The sequence below is a fragment of the Bufo gargarizans genome, chromosome 2, assembly GCF_014858855.1.
Source record: "Bufo gargarizans isolate SCDJY-AF-19 chromosome 2, ASM1485885v1, whole genome shotgun sequence".
NCBI lineage: Eukaryota > Metazoa > Chordata > Amphibia > Anura > Bufonidae > Bufo > Bufo gargarizans.
In genome coordinates, this window is record NC_058081.1 from 528,384,583 (window position 1) to 528,408,593 (window position 24,011).

At 43.1% G+C, this 24,011-nt stretch overlaps 1 protein-coding gene across 1 annotated transcript in view; it reads right to left on the reverse strand.

Moving 5' to 3' along the window:
- Positions 1 to 24,011, reverse strand: part of LOC122928541 (prostaglandin F synthase 1-like) — a 47,174-nt gene that overhangs the window by 21,436 nt on the left and 1,727 nt on the right. The window contains exons 2-7 of the mRNA XM_044281475.1: positions 19,020 to 19,187; positions 18,531 to 18,647; positions 18,297 to 18,374; positions 2,109 to 2,231; positions 1,880 to 1,989; positions 1,075 to 1,240 (exon numbers count right to left, since the gene is read on the reverse strand). Coding sequence (XP_044137410.1) covers positions 1,075 to 1,240; positions 1,880 to 1,989; positions 2,109 to 2,231; positions 18,297 to 18,374; positions 18,531 to 18,647; positions 19,020 to 19,187 — 762 coding nt within the window. The remainder of the gene's footprint in view (positions 1 to 1,074; positions 1,241 to 1,879; positions 1,990 to 2,108; positions 2,232 to 18,296; positions 18,375 to 18,530; positions 18,648 to 19,019; positions 19,188 to 24,011) is intronic.

The following is a 24,011-nucleotide window of genomic DNA, read 5'->3' on the forward strand; positions in this document are numbered from 1 at the left end:
GACACATCAGACTTGTAAAAGTAGGCTATGTCAAGAAGGTAAAAAAATGACTGTCTGGAAAGAGATACAAACCATAGTAATCACACAAAAACACATTAAGGCTGAGTTCACACGGGCGTGACAGATTTGTTCAGGATGCGTCCCGGGTGTACTGTGGCAAACCCGCACGAGTAGGTACGCAATTGCAGTCTTGCAGTTTTGACTGCGATTGCGTTCCGTTGTTCAGTTTTTATCGCGCGGGTGCAATGTGTTTTGCGCGCGCGTGATAAAAAACTGACTGTGGTACCCGGACCCAAACTTCTTCACTGAAGTTCAGGTTTGGGTTCAAGGTTGTGTAGATGTTATAATTTTCCCTTATAACATGGTTATAAGGGAAAATAATAGCATTCTTTAATACAGAATGCTTAGTAGAAGGTCAATTGAGGGTTAAAAAATTTAAAATAATTAACTCACCTTCTCTTCCTGATCGCGTAGCTGCCGGTCTCTTACTTCTTTAATCATGAGCTGCTGGCTAAAGGACCTGTGGTGACATCATATCACATGGTCCAATCACATGGTCCATCACTACAGTGATGGACCATGTGATGTGACGTCACCACAGGTCCTTTAGCCGGCAGCTCATGATTAAATTGACCACCTACTAAGCATTCTGTATTAAAGAATGCTATTATTTTCCCTTATAACCATGTTATAAGGGAAAATAATACAGTGAATAGACTGTCATCTTAGCAACCATGAGTGAAAATCGCACCGCATCCGCACTTGATTGCGGGTGCTTGCGATTTTCACTCAGCCCCATTCACTTCTATGGGGCCTGCGTTGCGTGATAAACGCACAATATAGAGCATGCTGCGATTTTCAAGCAACGCATAAGTGATGCGTGAAGATCACTGCTCATGTGCACAGCCCCATAGAAGTGAATGGGTCCGGATTCAGTGCTGGTGCAATGCCTTCACCTCACGCATTGCACCCGCGCGGAAATCTCGCCCATGTGAACTCGGCCAAAGGGCCCAGTTGCAATTGTGACTGCTGTTACCCCTATAGTTAGTTCACTGGTTCTCCTGCATCCCCTACCTCAAAGTTCTGCTTGATCCTCTCCGGCTTAGAACTCTTCGCAAGAACCACTATCCTCCTCTGTAGCATGTGTCTCATTGCCACTTGGGCAGGTGTTCGGCCATGTTTTTTTGCAATGGCATTAAGCACAGGGTCCTCCAGCAGGATTGGGGCAGTCTGGTCGATCCTTAAAAATTACCATGTAAATATGTTTTAGTTAAATGCACTAAGAGTTACTCAACAATATTAAAAGATACCTCTTTGGTTAATCTTGAAATAGTTGGAACATAGATAACCTTAAAATTATACGCACTAAGGGCTGTATTAGACTAGTAGATGAGGCTGACGATTGTCGGGAAGGAAGAGAGCTTCGATGGGGAGTAGTGATTGCTAATGCCATCACTCATCCACATACAGAATTATTATTTGTCGGCACCAGAGCGTGATTAGACGGCATGATCTGCTCCCGGCAAACAATTATATTTGCGACTGCATAGAATATGCGATTACACGATGAATGAGCGCTTCCTACGAACACTTGTTAGTGATGATCTGCTCAACCCTCGGCCACTGTAATTCAGCCCTAAGATTCACTCAAGAAGATTAAAAATAAAACTGTGACATTAAAGGTACATCATTATGAGGCTAAGCTAAACCAAAAGCGACATGGTGCCACCTGGTGCTGCGTTTGTATGGAAACACGTTTGTATGAAAACAATGACTAGGACAGATGGGGGGAGACTATAACGTTTGATTGGTAGTCACAGTTGCAACTTTGGTTTATCACATTCAGAGAGTTCTTCTTTAAGCACATGTCTCTTCTTACCAATTAATATCACGAGTTGAGCCCAGCACTCCATATGCCTCCAGAAGTATATTGTGTGACTTGCAGAACTCCAGCAATTTTGACTGATTCAAGTAAAGATGACACTCAACCTGAAGATGGACAAAATGTCTAAAATGTAAGGATGGTTGGTGCACCTGCTGACTGTGCAATAAGATGTGGATTGGGTATAGGGTAGGATTCTGGAGGAGACAAAATATTTCTGCATTACCTGGTTGCACACAGGTTTGTATCTTAGTCCTGGCATATTGAGGATAAGTTCCAGTTGTTTGTGGTTGAAGTTGGAAACGCCTATAGATTTCACAAGCCCAGCTTCTTTGCAATCCTGCATAGCCTAAAAGAAATCTTCAAAAATTAAACATTACAAATAAATCCTTCTCCTATAGTTATGAGGGGATGCTGAGGAGTTCCTGGCTTTGTCCTCTTCCAGTTGAATAAAAAAATGAAATACAATATGAAAGCTTGTTATCTTGTCATATAACTGTGCAACTATTAGATGTCTATGATTGTTATAACTATGACAGAGGCACAAGGAAATTTCACGTCTGTGGAGTTACGGGCTGTCATGAAGATTTTGTTTCTCCAGGGAAAGTCTGCAAAGGACATTCACACAGTGTCGGACTGGGGTGCCTAGGGCCAAGCGGTAAAACTTGTTTTGGGGGCCCACCGTACGGATACATTCAAATATTACCAGTTCACCAGTGGCGTAACTAGAACTGACTGGGCCCCACACCAAATTATTGAATGCCCCCCCCCCCCCCCTCATGGGCAACTTCTTCAAAACCCCCCCCCCCCCCCATGCAAGCCCCAGTCCTGCAGCTAGTCAAAATCACTCACTCAGACCAGGCCCGGCTGCGACTTCGTCCGTTTCCCACACATATACTGCATATCATGTCACTGTATATAATACTATCATCTCAGGTGGGCCCCTTTTGAGTTCAGGCCCCGTGGTAGCTGCGTCCCCTGCTTCCACTATAGGCACGCTCCTGCCTTTCACAATATTACAGCTATACACACTATACAATGCCAATAAAAGGTCTGTTACCATAATTACAAGAAAAATGCAAAAAAAAAGTACTCAAAACAAATATAAATAGGGAGAGTTTACATTTCCGTTCTTCTGATGTGTCAAATAGATCCTGTTGCATCCGTTATGCACATTTGGCATCTGTTTGAGCCATTTCTGAGATCTGTTCTATCAGACAGAAAAAAGTATTGCGTACGGGAGTTTTCTTTCTGTCTAAAAAACGGATCTCAGGTAGAAATGGCTCAAACGGATGCCAAATGTGCATAACAGATGCAACAGGATCCATTTGTTTACAAGATCCTTTTTTCTGTTCTTCTGACGGATCAGAAGAACCGAAAATGAAATGGAGATGTGAACTCTTGCTTACTTGAATACACAGAATAAAATAGCATAACCAATTTCAAGCAAGTACAGGAATAGCATCCACTGGGCAGTGCATTTCCCCTATGCATCCTCAGTATGGGGCTGACTGTATAAATACACACAGACATTCAGTATATAGTCTTAGGCCTGTTTCTCATTTCACATATGCATTTTATGCATTGAAATTACCACCAAATACCTCCACTGGTTAGATAACTAGGTGTTGATATATATATATATATATATATATATATATGTACACACACAGTATATTAGATAGATGATAGATAATCACACACACACACACACACACACACCTTTCACATACATACACTTGCCTTTTATGCAAGCTAGATGGATTTGTCAGGCTGTGGAGGATCCAGAAGAGTTTCTTGCGTCTCTCAACTTTCTCTTCCCAATATCCCACAGATTCTCTATGGGGTTCAGGTCAGGAGAGTTGGAAGGCCAATTGAGCACAGTAATACCATGGTCAGTAAACCATTTACCAGTGGTTTTGGCACTGTGAGCAGGTGCCAGGTCGTGCTGAAAAATGAAATCTTCATCTCCATAAAGCTTTTCAGCAGATGGAAGCATGAAGTGCTCCAAAATCTCCTAATAGCTAGCTGCATTGACCCTGCCCTTGATAAAACACAGTGGGCCAACACCAGCAGCTGACATGGCACCCCAGACCATCACTGACTGTGGGTACTTGACACTGGACTTCAGGCATTTTGGCATTTCCCTCTCCCCAGTCTTCCTTCAGACTCTGGCACCTTGATTTCCGAATGACATGCAACAGTCCAGTGCTGCTTCTCTGTAGCCCAGGTCAGGCGCTTCTGCTGCTGTTTCTGGTTCAAAGGTGGCTTGACCTGGGGAATGCGGCACCTGTAGCCCATTTCCTGCACACGCCTGTTCACGGTGGCTCTGGATGTTTCTGCTCCAGACTCAGTCCACTGCTTCTGCAGGTCCCCCAAGGTCTGGAATCGGTCCTTCTCCACAATCTTCCTCAGGGTCCGGTCACCTCTTCTCGTTGTGCAGCGTTTTCTGCCACACTTTTTCCTTCCCACAGACTTCCCACTGAGGTGCCTTGATACAGCAGTCTGGGAACAGCCTATTCCTTCAGAAATGTCTTTCTGTGTCTTACCCTCTTGCTTGAGGGTGTCAATGATGGCCTTCTGGACAGCAGTCAGGTCGGCAGTCTTACCCATGATTGCGGTTTTGAGTAATGAACCAGGCTGGGAGTTTTTAAAAGCCTCAGGAATCTTTTGCAGGTGTTTAGAGTTAATTAGTTGATTCAGATGATTAGGTTAATAGCTCGTTTGGAGAACCTTTTCATGATATGCAATTTTTTTTAGAATTTTGGGTTTTCATGAGCTGTATGCCAAAATCATCAATATTAAAACAATAAAAGGCTTGAACTTCTTCAGTTGGTGTGTAATGAATCTAAAATATATGAAAGTCTAATGTTTATCAGTACATTACAGAAAATAATGAACGTTATCACAATATGCTAATTTTTTTAGAAGGACCTGTATTTGGTATCACTGTAATCGTACTGACTCAGAGAATAAAGATATTAAGTTATTTATACTGAAAAAAAAAGAATGCTGTAAAATTTATAATGTAAAACTGCAGTGGCAGTATTGCGGTTTTTCCCATCTCGCTCCCAGAAAGAGTTAATACAAGTTAATCAGAAAGCTATGTGTACCCCAAAATGGCGCAATTAAAAACTACAACTTGTCCTGCAAAAAACAAGCTCTCATAAAGCTATAAAGTTATAGCTCTTGGAATGCGACAATGAAAAAAGCAAGAAAAACGCTTGGTCAGTAAGGCCTAAAACAGGCTGGTCACTCAGGGGTTAATAATCTATCAAGTTTTTTATATGAACATATTCTGGTTGAGGTGCTGTACATTGAATATATGTATGTAGTGCAGTAAGTCTACTGTGTTATGTGCCACTTGTGAAGGGGGGTGAGAGACTAGGGGAATTCACCTGTACCCCTGTGGGCTAATCCGAGCCTGTTCACACACAAACACTAAGGGAGAAGTCTCCTTCCTACAGCACTATCCAAACCTGGAATTCAAGACTGCGCATTTCACCGTCTTCTTGAAGCAGTAGCATGTGCCGAACAAATCTGCATATTCATGCTCTCATGGCTCTCCCCGCCCACCTGCCTCTGACTGACAGTTTTCTTCCATAGGAATCAGCAGCGGGTGGGTGGGGAAAGCCAGGAGCTCATGAATATGGCGACTTGTTCAGCAGGTGCTGGAGCTGTTCAGTAAAAGATTCTAGCAAAATGTCTGCTTCATTTAAAGCAAGCATTTTGCTAAGGGATCTGTCACTAGTTTATGTTGCCCTTAGTTAAGACACCATAAGGCCTCATGCACACGAACGTTGTTTTGGTCCGCATCCGAGCCGCAGTTTTTGCGGCTTGGATGCGGACCCATTCACTTCAATGAGGCCGCAAAAGATGCGGACAGCACTCTGTGTGCTGTCCGCATCCGTTGCTCCGTTCTGTGGTCTGCAAAAATAATATAAACTGTCCTATTCTTGTCCGACAAGAATAGGCAGTTATATTAATGGCTGTCCGTGCCGTACCGCAAAAATGCGGAACGCACACGGACGCCATCCGTGTTTTGCAGATCTGCAATTTGCGGACCGCAAAACACTCAACGGTCGTGTGCATGAACCCTTTGAACTGTGTATATATAAAGGGCCAAGGACACTCTCTCTTTGGGATCCTGGCAGAATTTTGAACTATGAGCTGACCTCTGTCATTTTCCTCCGTCGACGTCATTCACCTGAACACGTGGCAACGACCATCATGTGACTGACCCTTGGTCTGTCACATTTTCGGGGGGGGGGGGGGAGAATTGCGGGCACTACAACAATGCTCCTAGCTGCAGACCCCGATACGGAGACCAGGACCCAGGAAGACCGCGGTAATTAACCCATTGTGTTACTGCCTGTCTCCTGAGCTCTGTTCGCTGTTCTGCAGTGTGGTGTGTGAACGTGATGCCTGTACCGTGTTCTGGTGAATGTTTCCCCTATATGTGCAAAACTGTCTCTAGGTGTACGAATGCACGAATGTGTGAGTGGCTGAGAGAAGCTAAATCTAGGAAGGGTCTGGCCCTACCTCCCCTGAGCCAAGCTAAAATTCCAGAGCCCACTGTCTGTCTTGTCCGATCCGTGTCTCTGGAGGCCTCTGGTTCTGGTGGAGAAACAGGTTGACAGACTTATCTTAGAGTAGGCTGTGAGAAGTGGCAGTGTATAAAGCTGTCCAGCAAGATTGGATAGGGGCCTTGCAGTTCCTTGTTGGTACCTGAAAAGGGCACACGACGTCAGGGGTTGTTCCAATGTTATGTCATACTGTGTGATTTCACATGTACTAAGTGCCTGCTAATATTGTGTGAGGAGGAATTACTGCACTGTTGCCAACTCCTGTGCTGTATAGTGTATACATGCGTGGCTATTATGATACCAGTTTGGATTGGGTGGTTGCAGTTATAATATTTGTATAGCAGTGTTTGTGTGCTTCCTGTGCCATAGAAAGAACGTAGAGGGGTTTAAGGGGTTTCCAGTGTAACCCCAGAGAGGACGTGTGAGTTACTCTGTGTGTGGGCAAGACTATACTGTGGTGTTGCCAACCAGTGGATAGTGCTGCCTCGGAAGCGTGCACACAGCACCACTGGTAGTAGAGAAAATTGGTGCCTCCTCGGAAGTGTGTCCACGGCACCACTGATAGTGCTGCCTCGGAAGTGTGTCCACAGCACGGTTGTAATTCACCAGGTGTGTGAGTACCTGGATAGTAAATTACACAGAGTAAGCGTTGCATTGAGTGAGAAGGGAGCAGAGAAATGGGTCTCTGCAATTGATATTGTAGCATGCACAAAGGGCACTGAAGCAACCAAAGACTGTAGACAAATGTTAATGAAACTGGGAGCAGGTGCGAATGGAACATTGGATGAATCAGTATGGCAGAAATTTCTCACTAGTGTTTGGAGGACCATAACAAATATGACCAGGCCACAATCTGGTATGATGTAGCCCAGGAAATGACTATGACTGCCCATAAGGCAAAATACACTGACAAAGGGACCATGTATGAAATATGGGATGTGATCTCATGAAGTACGGTCTATTATCCCCCATAACCCACAAAAATCTCTCTCTCCAACAGCACCACCTGCATATAATGGCCCGAAGGGGTGGACTCGTCCTAGGTGTGGACAACAAAACACAGACTCAAGAGAGAGATGCTCTGCCTGTGGGGGGCCCCCACACTCCCATGTGGGCTTATACCCACTGGTCAATAAGACCCTCCCCACAGTCAGAGCTGGGCATGTGGAAACACATGATTATAATGTTTATCAGCCATGGACTCCAAGTGAGTTGCTGGCTATGTGTAACACTTTGCCAGACCCCCGTACTGTCCCAAGTACTTTCCTTCGTAAATTGGAAAGTATCCAGACCGCATATAAAGCCACTTGGGCGGATCTGGAGCGTCTTCTAGAGACAAAAGGAGTGGAGCTACTTAAGAATCAAATGTTGGAAAAGGCCACATACTAGAGTTGAGCGGACACCTGGATGTTTGGGTTCGACGGGTTGGGCTGAACTTCACAAAAAAGTTCGAGTTCGAGACAAAAATTGGCGAATTTCACCCGAATATGTAACAGACAAATTAGTGAAATGTTTTTACCTGTCTACTAGGTACAGCAGGGGTATATCACACCCAAAAATTGGTGAATTTCACCCGAAAATGAAACAGACAAATTAGACAGACATAAAATAAAATACGTACAAAAAAAATAAAAATAAATCTTTATTTATGAGGTGGAGGTCCATATGGAGTAGGAGGTTGAGGAGGCGGTGGAAGTAGCAGTGTAGGTAGAAGCGGCGGTGGAGGAGGACGAGGTAGCCAACACTGGTTTTTAGTTTTAATCATTATTATTATTATTTATTTTTATTAGGGTAAACTCCAAAAGAGTGTGAAATATCAAAAATACAAACATGAGCAATTGCGTTGTAGTATAACAATGGCTGGGTGAGGCAGGTATACATGTCTATTCTGCACAAGGTATGGACAAGTCCTGTGGGATCCATGCCTGGTTCATTTTAATGAACGTGAGCTTGTCCACAGATGGCTGCGCTTGTCTGTGATAACGCCCCCTGCCGTGCTAAACACACGTTCAGATAATACACTGGCTGCAGGGTAGGCCAGCACCTCCAAGGCGTAAAGGGCAAGCTCATGCCATGTGCCCAATTTGGAGAACCAGAAGTTGAAGGGGGCAGACCCGTCATTCAGTACATGTAGGCGTGTGCACACGTACTGCTCCACCATGTTGCTGAAATGCTGCCTCCAGCTAAGACGTTCCATATCAGCTGGTGGTGCTGGTGTGCTGACAAAGATTTTCCACATTTCGGCCATGCTAACCCTGCCTTCTGAGGTGCTGGTGGTGCCCCAGCTGCGTTGGCGACCTCTTCCTTCTCCTCTGCCTTCGCCTTGTGCTTCCACTGTGCCCTGGCTGTCAGGTGGGAATGCCATCAGCAGCGCATCTACCAGCATGTGCTTGTACTCGCGCATCTTATGATCACGCTCCAGTGACAGAATTAAGGACGGTACGTTGTCCTTGTAATGGGAATCCAGCAGCATGGCCACCCAGTAATCAGCACAAGTTAGAATGTGGGCAACTCGGTGGTCGTTGAGGAGACACTGCAGCGTGTAATCGATCATGTGTGCCAGGCTGCCCAGAGGCAACGACAAGCTGTCCTCTGTGGGAGGTGTATCGTCTGTGTCCTCTGTATCCCCCCAGCCACACACCAGTGATGGCCATGAGCTGGTTTGGGTGCCACCCTGCTGTGAACACCGTTCCTTCTCCTTCATCTCCTCCTACTCATTGTCCACCTCATCATCCTCCAGAACTGTGCCCTGGCTGGACAATTGTGTACCTGGTGTTTGTGGGTGCAGGTACCCATCCTCGGAGCCACTTGGGAATGACTTCTCCTCCTCCTCCTCCTGTGCCACATCCTCTTCCATCATCGCCAGAAGCATTTTTTCAAGGAGGCATAGAAGTGGGATAGTAACGCTGAGAATGGCGTTATCGGCACTGGCCATGTTGGTGGAGAACTCAAAACAGCGCAACAAGGAACACAGGTCTCGCATGGAGGCCCAGCTGCAGTTTAAACTCCACTATCACCTGCTGCTACTCGCACAGTCTGGCCAGCATGTGCAAGGTGGAGTTCCACCTTGTGAGCACGTCGCATATGAGGTGTTGAGCGGGAAGGCCGAAGTTACGCTGCAGCGCTGACAGGCGAGCAGCAGCAGGGTGAGAACGCCGAAAGTGCGCACAGACGGCCTGCACTTTCTGCAGCAGCTCTGACATATCGGGGTTATTTTTAAGGAACCTCTGCACCACCAAATACAGCACATGTGCCGGGCAAGGGATGTGCGTCAAACCGGCTAGTTCCAGAGCTGCTAGGAGATTTCGCCCATTATCGTACACCACCAGGCCGAACTTGAGGCTCACTGGCACCAACCACTCATCAGTCTGTTGTTCCATGCTCGTCCACAGCTCCTGCGCAGTGTGGGGTTTGTCCCCCAAACAAATAAGTTTTAAAACTGCCTGCTGTCGTTTACCCCTGGCTGTGCTGAAGTTGGTGCTGAAGGTGTTACGCTGACCAGATGAGGAGGCGGTAGAGGATGAGGAAGAGGAGGAGTAGGAGGAGGAAGCAACAGGAGGCAAAGAGAAGCGCCCTGCAATCCTCAGTGGTGGAAGGACATGCGCCAAACTGCTATCCTCCTCAGGCCCAGCCGCCACTGCATTTACCCAATGTGCTGTTAGGGAGATATAACAGTCCCTGACCGTGCTTACTGGTCCACGTATCCGTATTTAGGTGGACCTTGCCACAGATGGGGTTGCACAGTTCACCCCTGATTTTGTCCCCCACTTGGTTGTGCAGGGAAGGGATGTCTCGCCTCGAAAAGTAGTGGCGGCTGGGCATGATGTACTGAGGGACAGCCACCGCCATAAGGCTATTAAAACTCTCTGTCTCCACCAGACATAATGACAGCATTTCAAAGGCCAGTAATTTTGAAATGCTGGCATTCAGGGCCAGGTATCGCGGGTGGGTAGGGGGGTACTTCCTTTTCCGCTCCAGTGTTTGGGAGATGGAGAGATGAACACTTCTGTGGGACATTGTGGAGATGCTTGGTGACCCAGGTGGCGGTGTTGCTTGCAGATCCTCTGTTTGCGGGGTGGCAGGTGGCACTGTCGCTCCGGAGGTGGATAAAGAGGCCGAGACTGCAGCAGAAGAGGAAGCAGGAGGAGCCAGAGACCTTTCTGGGTTTTTGAGGTGTCTACTCCACTGCAGCTCGTGCTTTGCACTTAGATGCCTGGTCATGCAGGTTGTGCTCAGGCTGAGAACGTTTATGCCTCGCCTCAGGCTCTGATTGCACAGCGTGCAAACCACTCGCGTATTGTTGTCAGCACATTGTCTGAAAAACCGCCACGCCAGGGAACTCCTTGGAGCTGGCTTTGGTGTGCTCGGTCCCTTGCTGCGGTGGGCAGTAGCAGGCGAACTGTCTAGGGGACGGCCTCTCCACTTTTGCACCCTGCTCCCTCTTCTACTGTGCTGGTGGCTCTGTGCGACCACCGCCTCTTCATCCGAATTACACAGGTCACTCGCATGACCTTGATTCCATGTGGGGTCGAGGACCTCATTGTCCTCCACATCATCTTCCACGCAGTCTTCACCCCTGCCCTCCTTGTCGGTCTGCACACTGCAGAAAGCCACAGCAGTTGGCACCTGTGTTTCGTCATCATCCGAGACGTGCTGTTGTGGTCCGCCCATGTACTGGAGGCACTGTCAGCAACCCAATCTACATCGCCTGTACTAAATAACGCTGAAGGTTCTGTCGCCTACTCGCACATGAGGAAGGTGTTTCATTTGTGTGTGTAGCTGGCACAGATCAACCATGTCCTCTCCCTGCAACAGGAGCTCTACCAGAAGCACCTCGACCGGGGTCATGTTCCTTATTCGATGCTCTCCTCATTCTCCGCAAATTTAGGATCTTGCCCAAAATGGGTGTTTTCTTAATAACAGAATATAACAGCAGTATCTAATGGGTGTATTTCACACTCACAGATGCAGCAAAGGCTGCAAATTTAGTATTTTTCCCAAAATGGGCGTTTTTCTTTTTATAACAGAATATAACAGCAGTAGCTAATGCGTGTATTTCACACTGACAGATGCAGCAAAGGCCGCAAATTTAGTATTTTGCCCAAAAAGATTTTTTTTTTAAACTCAGAAAATTATTGAAGTATTTCAGGCTTAAATTTCACACTGACATGGCCCAGAATGTAAGGTATTGCCAAAAGCAGGTGATTTTTTAAACCCAGAAAATTATTGCAGTATTTCAAGTTTGTATTTAACAATAACAGATGCAGCAAACGCCGCAAATTTTGTATTTTCCCCAAAATGGGAGTTGTTTTAATAACAGAATATGACAGCAGTATCTAACGCTTGTATTTCACATTAACAGATGCAGCAGGGCTGTAAAATTTAGTATTTTGCCCTAAAATTGAGTTTTTTAAAACCCAGAAAATGATTGCAGTATTTCAAGCTTGTATTTAAAAATGACAGATGCAGCAAACGCTGCAAATTTAGTATTTTGCCCAAAATGGGTGTTTTTTTAAAATAATATGACAGCAGTATCTAACTCTTGTATTTCACACTGACAGATGCAGCAAGGGCTGTAAAATGTTGTATTTTGCCCAAAAAGGGTGTTTTTTTAAATCCAGAAAATTAATGCAGTATTTCAAGCTTAAATCTCACACTGACAAATGCTGCATAGGCCCCAGATGTAGGGTATTGCCAAAAATGGGTATTTTTTTTTTAAACCCAGAATATAATTGCAGTATTTCAAGCTTTTATTTGACTATCACAAATGCACATATGCTGTGCTGATGCACTGAACTTGCATAAAATGTCCGCCGCTGCCCACCTAACTAACAGACGGATAAAAGTTATTTTTCTGGGTCACTGGGTTCAGGGCAGGGTAAAAAGATGGTGCACTGCACCCACAAAACTAAATCTAGGTAGATCGCTGAGTTAAGCACTTCAGATTAAACATTCTTTCCTATTTTCTCCCTCACAGCAGCAGCATCCTATCCCTACACTAGTAACAGCAGAGTAACGTGCAGCGCTACATTACTCCAGCTTTTATAGAGGCTGGGTCACATGCTGCACTGGCCAATCACAACCATGCCATTAGTAGGCATGGCTTTGATGGCTTCTAAGGGCAAACAAGTTAAACGCTTGTTGATTGGCTGCTCTGCAGCCTTTCAAAAAGCGCCATTTACTCGCCAAACACCGAACCCGAACCCAAACTTTTACTGAAAAGTTCGGGTCCGGGGTCCAAAAATCCTAAAGTTCGGTACGAACCCGAACTTTACAGTTCGGGTTCGCTCAACCCTATCCAGCAGGTTTGAATAAGCATCAGGAGTTGATGTATTTTTATTGAAATGCTGTTCATTTTAGGATGTAGGCAAGATGGCATATTGTTAATCCTGTGTCACCCTGGTGAAATTGAATGTATGGTTCCGTTCCACATTTTTTCTTTCTCTTTGATCATGTGAAGGCCCCGGTAATTAAGCTGGTGTTTTATAAGGGGAATTATTTATTTAATCTTGTATGTCATGAGTATGGATTAGTCTAGTCCAAAATACTTTCATTGTTCCGTTGGGGGATATACAGTATCTCGCAAAAGTGAGTCAACCCTTCCCTTTTTTGTAAATATTTTCAGCTATCTTTTCCTGGGACAACACTGAAGATCTGACCCTTTAATACGATGTAAAGTAGTCAGTGTACCACTTGTAAAACAGTGTAAATTGGTTGTGTCTTAAAAATAACTCAACACACGGCCATTAATATCTAAACTGCTGGCAACAAAAGTGAATACACCCCTAAGAGAAAATGGCCAAAAAGTGTCAATATTTTGTGTGGCCAGCATTATTTTCCAGCACTGCCTTAACTCTCCTGGGCATGGAGTTCACTAGAGCTTCACAGGTTGCCACCAGAATCCTCTTACACTCCTCCATGCTGACATCACAGAGCTGGTGGATGTTAGAGACCTTGCACTCCTCCACCATCCATTTGAGGATATTTCACAGATGCTCTATAGCTGTGATGGCTAACCTTTTGCACTCCAGCTGTGGTAAAACTACGACTCCCAAGATTCCCCCTTGCGTGACTGTTCACAGAACTCTATAGAAATGAATGGAGCATGCTAAAAGTCCTAGTTTCTCCACAACTGGAGTGCCGGAGGTCAGTCATCACTGCTCTATAGGGTTTATGCTTGGCCAGTCCAGACATGCTTGGCCAGTCTAGCACCTTTACCCTCAGGTTCTTTACCAAGGCAGTGATTGTCTTCGAGGTGTGTTTGGGGTTCTTATCATGTTAGAATACTGCCCTGCGGCCCAGTTTTCGAAGGGAGGGGATCATGCTCTACTTCGGTATGTCACAGTACATGTTGGCATACAGTACATGTTGGCATTGATGGTTCCCTCAATGAACTGTAGCTCACCACAGCCGGCAGCACTCATGCAGCCCGAAAGCATGACACTCCCACCACCATGCTTGACTGTAGGTAAGACACACTTGTCTTTGTACTTCTCACCTGGTGGCTGCCACACATGACATCATCTGAACCAAATACATTTATCTTGGTCTCATCAGACCACAGGACATGGTTCCAGTAATCCATGTCGTTATGCTGCTTGTCTTTAGCAAACTGTTTGCCTCTTCTTTAGAAGAGGCTTCCTTCTGGGACAATAGCCATGCAGATCAATTTGAATTAGTGTGCGGCGTATGGTCTGAGCACTGACAGTCTGACCCCCCACCCCTTTAACCTCTGCAGCAATGCTGGCACCACTCATACAACCCCTGGAGATGGCACTGAGCATGTGCACTCAACTTCTTTGGTCGACCATGGCGAGGCCTGTTCTGAGTGGAACCTATCTTGTTAAACTGCTGTATGGTCTTGGTCATCGTGCTTCAGCTCAGTTTCAGGGTGTTGGCAATTTTCTTATAGCCTCGGCCATCTTTATGTAGAGCAAAAATTCTTTTTTCAGATACTCAGAGAGTTCTTTGCCATGAGGTGCAATGTTGAATGTTGTAACACTAATGAGTCACATGACACTAGGGAGGGAAAATGGCTAATTGTGCACAATTTGGGCATTTTCACTTAGGTGTGTACTCCCTTTTGTTGCCAGCAGTTTAGACGTTAATGGCTGTTTGTTAAATTATTTTGAAGGCACACCCAATTTACAAGCTGTACACTGACTACTTTACATTGTAACAAAGAGTCATATCTTCAGTGTTGTCCCATAAAAATATATAATAAAATATTTACTAAAATGTGAGGGGTGTACTCACTTTTGTTAAAGGCCAGTGATTTGGCTTCAGTGGTCTGTGTCCGATTTTGCTTCAGTTGTGTTTCCTTGTGTCTTCCTTTTTTTTTGTCTGACAGGGGAAAAAAAGGAAGTTTAAGAAAAGTGTAATTTTATTGCACCAAGGTCTTGTAGAAAAAACGGACACAGACGCGGACACGGATGACATACCAGTTGTGCATCCGTTTTTTTGGACTGACCTATTGACTTGAATGTCCTGCTTTTTACACTGACAAGAATAGGACAGGTTATATTTTTTTGACAGACTGGAATCACGGATCACGGACGTAGAGAAAAAACAAAGGACTATCAGTTTTTTTTCACAGCTCCACAGAAATGAATGGGACCTCCGCTAAACTGTGAAAAATGACGGAACGGACGCGGATGCACACAACGGTCGTGTGCATGAGGCAAAATACTGTATATATTTCACTGCTTATTGATTGTTTTATGGATTTTCAATAAAGAGGTTTTATGGATGATATCCTCCAAGTGCTGAATTTCCTCTGTTTGCACTATGCCTTATCATTCCCTCAGAAGAGCACCAACCCGGCCACTGCATTACCAAGTATGTTTAGGAGCTGTATACACTACAGAACAGATTATTATTTTTTTTATAAAGACTATTTACAAAGTTGCTTCATTTTTCATTTAAGGTGCACTGGAACAGTGCTGCAGTTGTGCCAAAGTTTTCTGGGTTTAATTTTTACAGTGTTCACTGTGCAGTAAAAATGTCAGTATGATTATAGCAATACCAAACTCATAGGGGGTCATTCATTATCCTGTAATATGCCTATGGTAGGCGTATTTCAGGCGCAGATGGTGGCACAACGTTTAGTTGCACTGCAGTCTGCAACTTTTCCCCACTCACACCAGGTCTGAAAAAGTAGGCTTGGTGTGGGCAGTTAAGGGGGTGGGCCAGCAGGCCATCTCATTCATCATTTCCTAAGCCTGGTTTGGCAGATCCACAGCCAGCTAGAGTGGCTACTTAATAAATGACTCCCATAGTTTTGTTATGTTTTAATACTTAAAAAATAGAATATTTGAAAATTATCTTTGCATCACCATGACATGACACAATTTTCTCAGTTTTGTATATAGAACTGTGTTGTGGTCTGAAATTTTTATCGATACCATTTTGAGATGTTTGTGTATGACTTCTTGATCACTTTTCATTTATTATTTTTTCAACGGCAATGTGTCCAAAGCTATGGCTCTTAGACTATGGAAACACTCAAACATGATTTTTTTTTGTTTCAAAAATGAAATCATTGTGTAAAACTTACATAAATAAAAATAAAGTAAAAATATTAGGTATCGCCGCGTCCGTATTGACCGGCTCAATAAAAATATTACATGACCTAACCCCTCAGGTGACCAAAAAAAATTGAACGGTGTAAAAAAAGCCTTTTTTTGTCATCTTATGTCACAAAAAGTGTAATAGCAAGCGATCAAAAAGTAATATGCACCCCAAAATAGTGCCAATCAAACCGTCATCTCATCCCGCAAAAAATGAGACCCTACTTAAGATAATCGCCCAAAAACTGAAAAAAACTATGGCTCTTAGACTATGGAGACACTAAAACATTTTTTTTTGTTTTAAAAATGAAATCATTGTGTAAAACTTACATAAATAAAAAAATTGTATACATATTAGGTATTGCCGCATCCGTGACAACCTGCTCTATAAAATTACCACATGATCTAACCTGTCAGATGAATGTTGTAAATAACTAAAAAATAAAAAACGTGCCAAAAAAGCTATTTCTTGTTACCTTGCCGCACAAAAAGTGTAATATAGAGCAACCAAAAATCATATGTACGCTAAACTATTACCAATAAAACTGCCACCCTATCCCGTAGTTTCTAAAATGGGGTCACTTTTTTGGAGTTTCTACTCTAGAGGTGCATCAGGGGGGCTTCAAATGGGACATGATGTCCAAAAAACCAGTCCAGCAAAATCTGCCTTCCAAAAACCGTATGGCATTCCTTTCCTTCTGCACCCTGCCGTGTGCCCGTGCAGCAGTTTACGACCACATATGGGGTGTTTCTGTAAACTACAGAATCTAGGCCATAAATAATGAGTTTTGTTTGGCTGTTAACCCTTGCTTTGTAACTGGAAAAAAAATATTAAAATGGAAAATCTGCCAAAAAAGTGACATTTTGAAATTGTATCTCTATTTTCCATTAAATCTTGTGCAACACCTAAAGGGTTAACAAAGTTTGTAAAATCAGTTTTGAATACCTTGAGGGGTGTAGTTTTTTAGATGGGGTCACTTTTATGGAGTTTTTACTCTAGGGGTGCATCAGGGGGGCTTCAAATGGGACATGGTGTCAAAAAACCAGTCCAGCAAAATCTGGCTTCCAAAAACCAAACGGCGCACCTTTACCTCTACGCCCTACTGTGTGGCCGTACAGTAGTTTACGGCCACATATTGGGTGTTTCTGTAAACGGCAGAGTCAGGGCAATAAAGATACAGTCTTCTTTGGCTGTTAACCCTTGCTTTGTTAGTGGAAAAAATGGGTTAAAATGGAAAATTAGGCAAAAAAAATGAAATTCTCAAATTTCATCCCCATTTGCCAATAACTATTGTGCAACACCTAAAGGGTTAACGAAGTTTGTAAAATCAGTTTTGAATACCTTGAGGGGTGTAGTTTATAGAATGGGGTCATTTTTGGCGGTTTCTATTATTTAAGCCTTGCAAAGTGACTTCAGACCTGTAGTGGTCCCTAAAAATTGGGTTTTTGTAAATTTCTGAAAAATTCCAAGATTTGCTTCTAAACTTCTAAGCCTTGTAACATCCCCAAAAAATAAAATATCATTCCCAAAATAATTCAAACATGAAGTAGACATATGGGGAATGTAAAGTCATCACAATTTTTGGGGGTATTACTATGTATTACAAAAATATAGAAACTGAAACTTTGAAATTTGCTAATTTTTCCAAATTTTTGGCAAATTAGGTATTTTTTTATGCAATTTTTTTTTATTTATTTTACTTCATTTTGTACAATGTGTGACGAAAAAACAATCTCAGAATGGCCTGGATAAGTCAAAGTGTTTTAAAGTTATCAGCACTTAAAGGGACACTGGTCAGATTTGCAAAATATGGCCAAGTCCTTAAGGTGAAATAGGGCTGAGTCCTTAAGGGGTTAAATGTCCGTGATTGGAGTTGTCGCTGATCATAAACACTGCTGGAGGATGTCTGCTGTTTCAATCTATGATGTTGCTGGGTTGTCCCTTTAATGACCTGACTTCCACCTATACATGTATGACTTTTGTTGGAAAGGGGTTAAACATGGTGGGGAGTGGGAAAATGTCTTAAAGCTGCTAAAATCGGCATAGAAAAGTCATTACACCAATGTATTTTTTAATAAGACTGGTATATAAAACATCCATATTAATAGTCTTCCTTTGGTCTGGAATGTTAAAATGCTCATTACCACTCAAGGAGAAATAAACCAGTATAGTAAGCATGGAGGAGCACTTCAAATTCGGATACCTCTAGATAACCATAGGTTAGACTTCTATACATATTTTGGGATTCGTTTCCATACCTTCCAGGTGTCTCGTATATCAGTATTGTGATAAATCAATTTTCCACTTTCATCTATTGGGTGTGGATTGTCACCAGGCTTAAAAATGAGAGAGAAAATCATGAAAATACAACAAACTAAATTTAGTATCAAAAAGAAGGAAGACCATGAGACTTGCCCTACAGTTGACTGTCCAGTTCAAGCTCTGATCAATTTATAATATGTTAGACAAAATTTTGGGGTTGATGTCCTGACCTTGAACTCCATGGGATTGTGAATAAGAAAGAGATCCATATAAGTCAGCTGTAGATCCTTCAAGGACTTCTCAAGAGCAGGACGGACCAACTCCGGGGACTGAAAGGTACTCCAGAGCTAGAGGAAGGGGGCAAAATATAAACAGTCTGAAAATATTATTATAGATGAGCTAATCGATTCAAAATTAATTGGAGTCGACTTGAATTTTGTAAAAATTTGTGTTGCATCCACATCTGAATTTTGGGTAATTCCACATGGATGGATTTGATTCCGAATTCAAATCCTTGACTGTTAAGGAGATTTGATCCACAATCTAATTTTGAGCGAGTCGCTCATCTCTAGTAAAAGCTATTTTAGGTCTACGGAATGCTGGATGAGAACCTCGACACTGGAATAGTGGCATCTGTTACTTGTATAAGAGACCAAGATAATAGCTGAAGATCCTATCTGATAGCTGTCTAGGGAGGTACAGTACATCACTGCTATTACCTTGCCAGTGTAGAACACATCTTCTCTCTTCACCGTCCCATCTGCTATCTTTGCATTGATTGCTCGACCAACCTCAACCTCATTGGCGTATATAAATGCAGAGTCAATGTGTCGATACCCAACCTCCAGAGCAACTTTCACAGCCTCTTCCGCCATAGACTTTGGGAACTATAAATAATGGTATAATTGTAGCCAGTAACTTAGAAGTAAAGGTTCTGTTTTACATTCATAAAATAAAATTTAATACACACAAAATCAATGTCATGGTCAGCATGTTCTCTGGCTGTAGCAGTTGCATTTGTCTTGGCTCTGCATCTAGTCTAAACCTTTACCAAAGCTTCTTCCAGCTGAAACTCAACTGCTGCCACACTAGATATTGTTCCTATTATTTCCCCTGATATTGTACATGCTGTGCTGCCACATATGTCTTTGATACTGCACCTGCTGTGCTACCCCATATGTCCATAATACTGCATCTGCTGTGCTGACTCAAGTGCTCAATGCTCACTAATGTTGACTGTACAGTTTTTTCACATTTTGTTATGTTGCGGTATTGTGCAAAAATAAAAATTAATTTAGTTCCCCTCAATAAATCTGCACTTAATCCCCCTAAACCCCTTTCCACATTATCACGTACCATGTACGTGAGCGAATGTGGCTCCTTGCCGCATCCTCACGTGCATGTACGTGATGGGATCGGGCGGGTGCAGGAGCTGCACCCGCCCAATCCGCAGCACGGGCCCGGCTGTTACTTAAAGCCGGGACCGTGCTGCATCCACCGGCATCGGTGTGTGCGGTGATGCTGGCGGATTAACCCTTTTATGTGTGGCGGTCAGTGCTGTCAGGGGGTTGATGGTTGCCATGGCAGCCCCGATGCCTTAAGCCTCATTCACACATCAGTATTTTTGTTAGTGATTTATTTCAGTGATTGTGATCCAAAACCAGGATTGGAGCCTCTACAGACATAAAGTATAAGGGAAAGATCTGCACCTGCTCTGTGTTTAGAGCTGCACCTGGCTTTGGCTCTTAATCACTGATGGAAATCACTGACGAAAACACTGACGTGTGAATGAGGCATTACACTGGCATCGGAGCTGCCAGCCTATGGAAGCCCAGGAGATCCATACCGAGTGCTGGGTCTCTTAGGCACCTTTTTTTTTTTTTTCATTTTTGTCGTGTCCGTAACAACCTGCTCTATAAAAATACCACATGATCTAACCTGTCAGATGAACATTGCCAAAAAAGCTAGTTACCTTGCCTCACAAAAAGTGTAATATAGAGAAACCAAAAATCATATGTACTCTAAAATAGTATCAACAAAACTGCCACCTTATCCTGTAGTTTCCAAAATGGGGTTATTTTTGGGAGTTTCTACTGTAGGGGTGCATCAGGGTGTCTTCAAATGTGACATGGCCCTCCAAAAACCACATTGCATTCCTTTCCTTCTGCGCCCTGCCGTGTGCCCATACAGCAGTTTACAATCACTAATGGGGCGTTTCTGTAATCTACAGTATCAGGGTAATAAATATTGAGTTTTTTTGGCTGATAACCCTTGCTTTGTTTTTGGAAAAAATTTATTCAAATGGCAAATCTGCCAAAAAAGTGAAATTCTGAAATTTTATCTCCATTTTCCTTTAATTCTTGTGGAACACCTAAAGCGTTAACAAAGTTTGTCAAATCTGTTTTGAATACCTTGAGGGTGTAGTTTCTAAAATGGGGTCATTTTTGGGTGGTTTCTATTATGTAAGCCTCACAAAGTGACTTCAGATCTGAACTTATCCTTAAAAAGTGGGTTTGGGAAATTATCAGAAAAAAATTCAAGATTTGGTTCTAAACTTTTAAGACTTCTAACGTCCCCAAAAAATAAAATGGCATTCGCAAAATGATCCAACTATGGGGAATGTAAAGTAATAACTATTTTTGGAAGTATTACTGTCTATTATAAAAGTAGAGAAATTGAAATTTGCAAATTGTTTTTATTTATAAATAAAAATGAAAATATTTTACTCAATTTTACCACTGTCATGAAGTACAATATGTGAAGAGAAAACAATCTCAGAATGGCCTGGATAAGTAAAAAGCGTTTTAAAGGGTATTACAACATAAATTAAGACATGTCAAATTTGCTAAAAATGGCTTGGTCCTGAAGGTAAAAACTAGCTTGGTCTTGAAGGGGTTAATGATAAAGTGAGAACGGAATTTTAGAAATGCTTTTAAATTCAAATTTAAGCCTTAGAGGACCTTGCGATTTTCAATTTTTGCCTTTCCGTTTTTCAGTCCCCGCCTTCCCAACTTTTTTATTTTGCTGTTCTTATAGCCTTATGAGTGCTTATTTTTTGTGGGACAAGTTGTACTTTCTAATGGCGCCATTTACAGTTGCATACAATGTAGCGGGAAGCGGAAAGATGTTTCCAGATGTGGTGGAATTGGAAATTATTATTTTTTTACAGCGTTCACTATGCGGTAAAATTGACCTGTTGCCTTCATTCTCCATGTCAGTATGGTTATAGCGATACCACACTTGTATAATATTTTTAGCGTTTTATTACTGAAAAAAAATCTAAACTCTTGAGAAAAAAGAATTATCACAATATTCTGAACTGTTCTGGAACTCAGTTCGGGCTGACAATGTACCTGCCAATAAAACAATGACCCTAAGCACACAGCCAAGAAAACACAGGAGTTGCTTAGGAACAACTCTGTAAATGTCCTTGAGTGTTCCAGACAGAGCCCTCCTCTAAACCCAACTGAACATCTCTGCAGGGATCAGAAAATGACTGCCCACCAACAGTCCCCATCCAACCTGACATAGCTTGAGAGGATCTATATAGAAAAATGGCAGAAAAGGCATCATACTCAAGAAAACTGGAGGCTTTAATTAGAGATGAGTGAATTTTTCAAAAATTTGATTCGCCGGTTCACCTAATTTTTTGGGGAAAAATTCAGTTCGATACGAGTATATTTGCGGCAAATTTCATTTAAAACAGCTATTTCCTGGCTGCAGAGCCTTTATACTGGTGTAGAACACTGTGCCTTGCAGTAACACGAATAGGGAGTCTGCTTTGGTAGTGAAATAATACTGTGAGTCCATATGACATGCAGATAACAGGCGTCGCTCTTAGAATCACTGCACACTTCACTTATTTAGGCAGTCACGGAGCCAAAACTTACCAAATAACTCAAGTATGAACTCAGCCTTACAGGTTTATGTTAGTGCCAAGAAGAAGTGCACTCCTTTTACACCGTTGTCAGCTGATTCCACATAGATGTTTACAGAACCTTTTCTATTAAACGCTTATTCAAGTAGAGCCTACCGACAGAGTGGAGAGGGTTTCAGCAGTAAGTTTGTGTTGATGTCACTGATTATTTTGCCCTTTCTCTGATCCGTCAGAACAATAACTGCCAAAAAATGGATACTGTCTGTGGAGCATCCGCTTTCACTCGGTCAGCATTTGGTCAGTAATCCATCAGTGAACAGAGTATTTGCATGTCTTCTGTGTTTTGTACCCACTCCTTTTTTGAGCTACCAAATCATAAGCCAATTCTGATTGGACCATACAGGCCCTACATGCTACACAGCTACACAGAGAGGATCCGTTATGCGTCTCATTTTTCCTTCCTTCTGAAAGATCAGAAGAAAGGACAAATAAATGATGATGTCAGCCAAGCCAAAAAGACTAAATAGTGGCCAAGTCATGAAGTGGGGAGGGTGGGAACAGCATGAGAAGTCCACAGATTGGCCCTATGACATAGTGGTAAGTGGGAAGCAGCATGAGGAGACCACAGAACGGCCCAATGACAGAGTCTGGAGGTGGCAGCAGAATGAGGAGGCTACAGAGTGGCACAATGACAGAGTGTGGAGGTGGCAGCAGAATGAGGAGGCCACAGAGTGGCACAATGACAGAGTGTGGAGATGGCAGCAGTATGCGGAGACCACAGAGTGGCAAGGTGACATACCATGGAGGTGGCGGCAGCATCAGGAGACCACAGAATGTCAAGGTGACAGTGTGGAGGTGGCAGCAGCATCAGGAGGCCAGAGTGGCAAGGTGACATAGTGTGGAGGTGGGTGGCAATACCAGTACCAGCTGAAGATGGTGGGTGAAAGAAGGAGCACTTGGCATCAGATGTGTGGCATCAGGCGGGTGGCAGCATCAGAATAGTAGCTGAGGCAGGTAGCCAGAAATAACCGGTCTCTTTTGCCACTTAAAGAAGTTCACCACTAAGTAATGTAATGTAAAGTAAAAACACATGAATATTTTCAACTTACTGAAGCTGCTTGATTTAATTCTGAATAGATGGTAAAGGCAAAGTCTGCTGGTGTGTGTCATCAGCGTCTTCATTATGTTTACTGCAAGACTCAAGACGACATAATTTGGTCCATACCGCAAAAGGAGGTGTACAATCACCCATAAATTGTCCCCAAAAAAGCCTGTGTCACATAAGCAATTTCACCACTAAGTAATTCGGTACATACCGCAAAAGGAGGTGTATAATCACTCATAAATTTTCCCGAAAAAAGCCTGTGTCACATAAAAAATTTCACTGCAAAAAACAACAAATAGGCCCTTATTTTTTTCAACTTTTACACTACACAAGGCTTTTCAACATATAAGTGCAACGCTGAACGACAAATGAATGTTTTTAACTTGCTGAAGCTGCTTGATTTAATTGTGAATAGATGGTGAAGACAAAGTCTGCTGGTGTGTTGTCATCAGCGTCTTCATTATGTTTACTGCAGGACCCACGATGACTTAATTCGGTCCATACAGCAAAAGGAGGTCTACACTCCCCCATCAATTTTCCCCAAAAAAGCCTGTTCCACTTTTCCACTACACATGCCTTTTCAACAAGTAAGTGCATCGCTGAATGGCGACTGCAGACAGGGCTTTAGAGTATATCACTGCACCGCTGAACGGCAATTAGGCCCTAATTTTTTTCTACTTTTACACAACACAAAAGGCTTTTCAACAGATAAGTGCAATGCTGAATGGC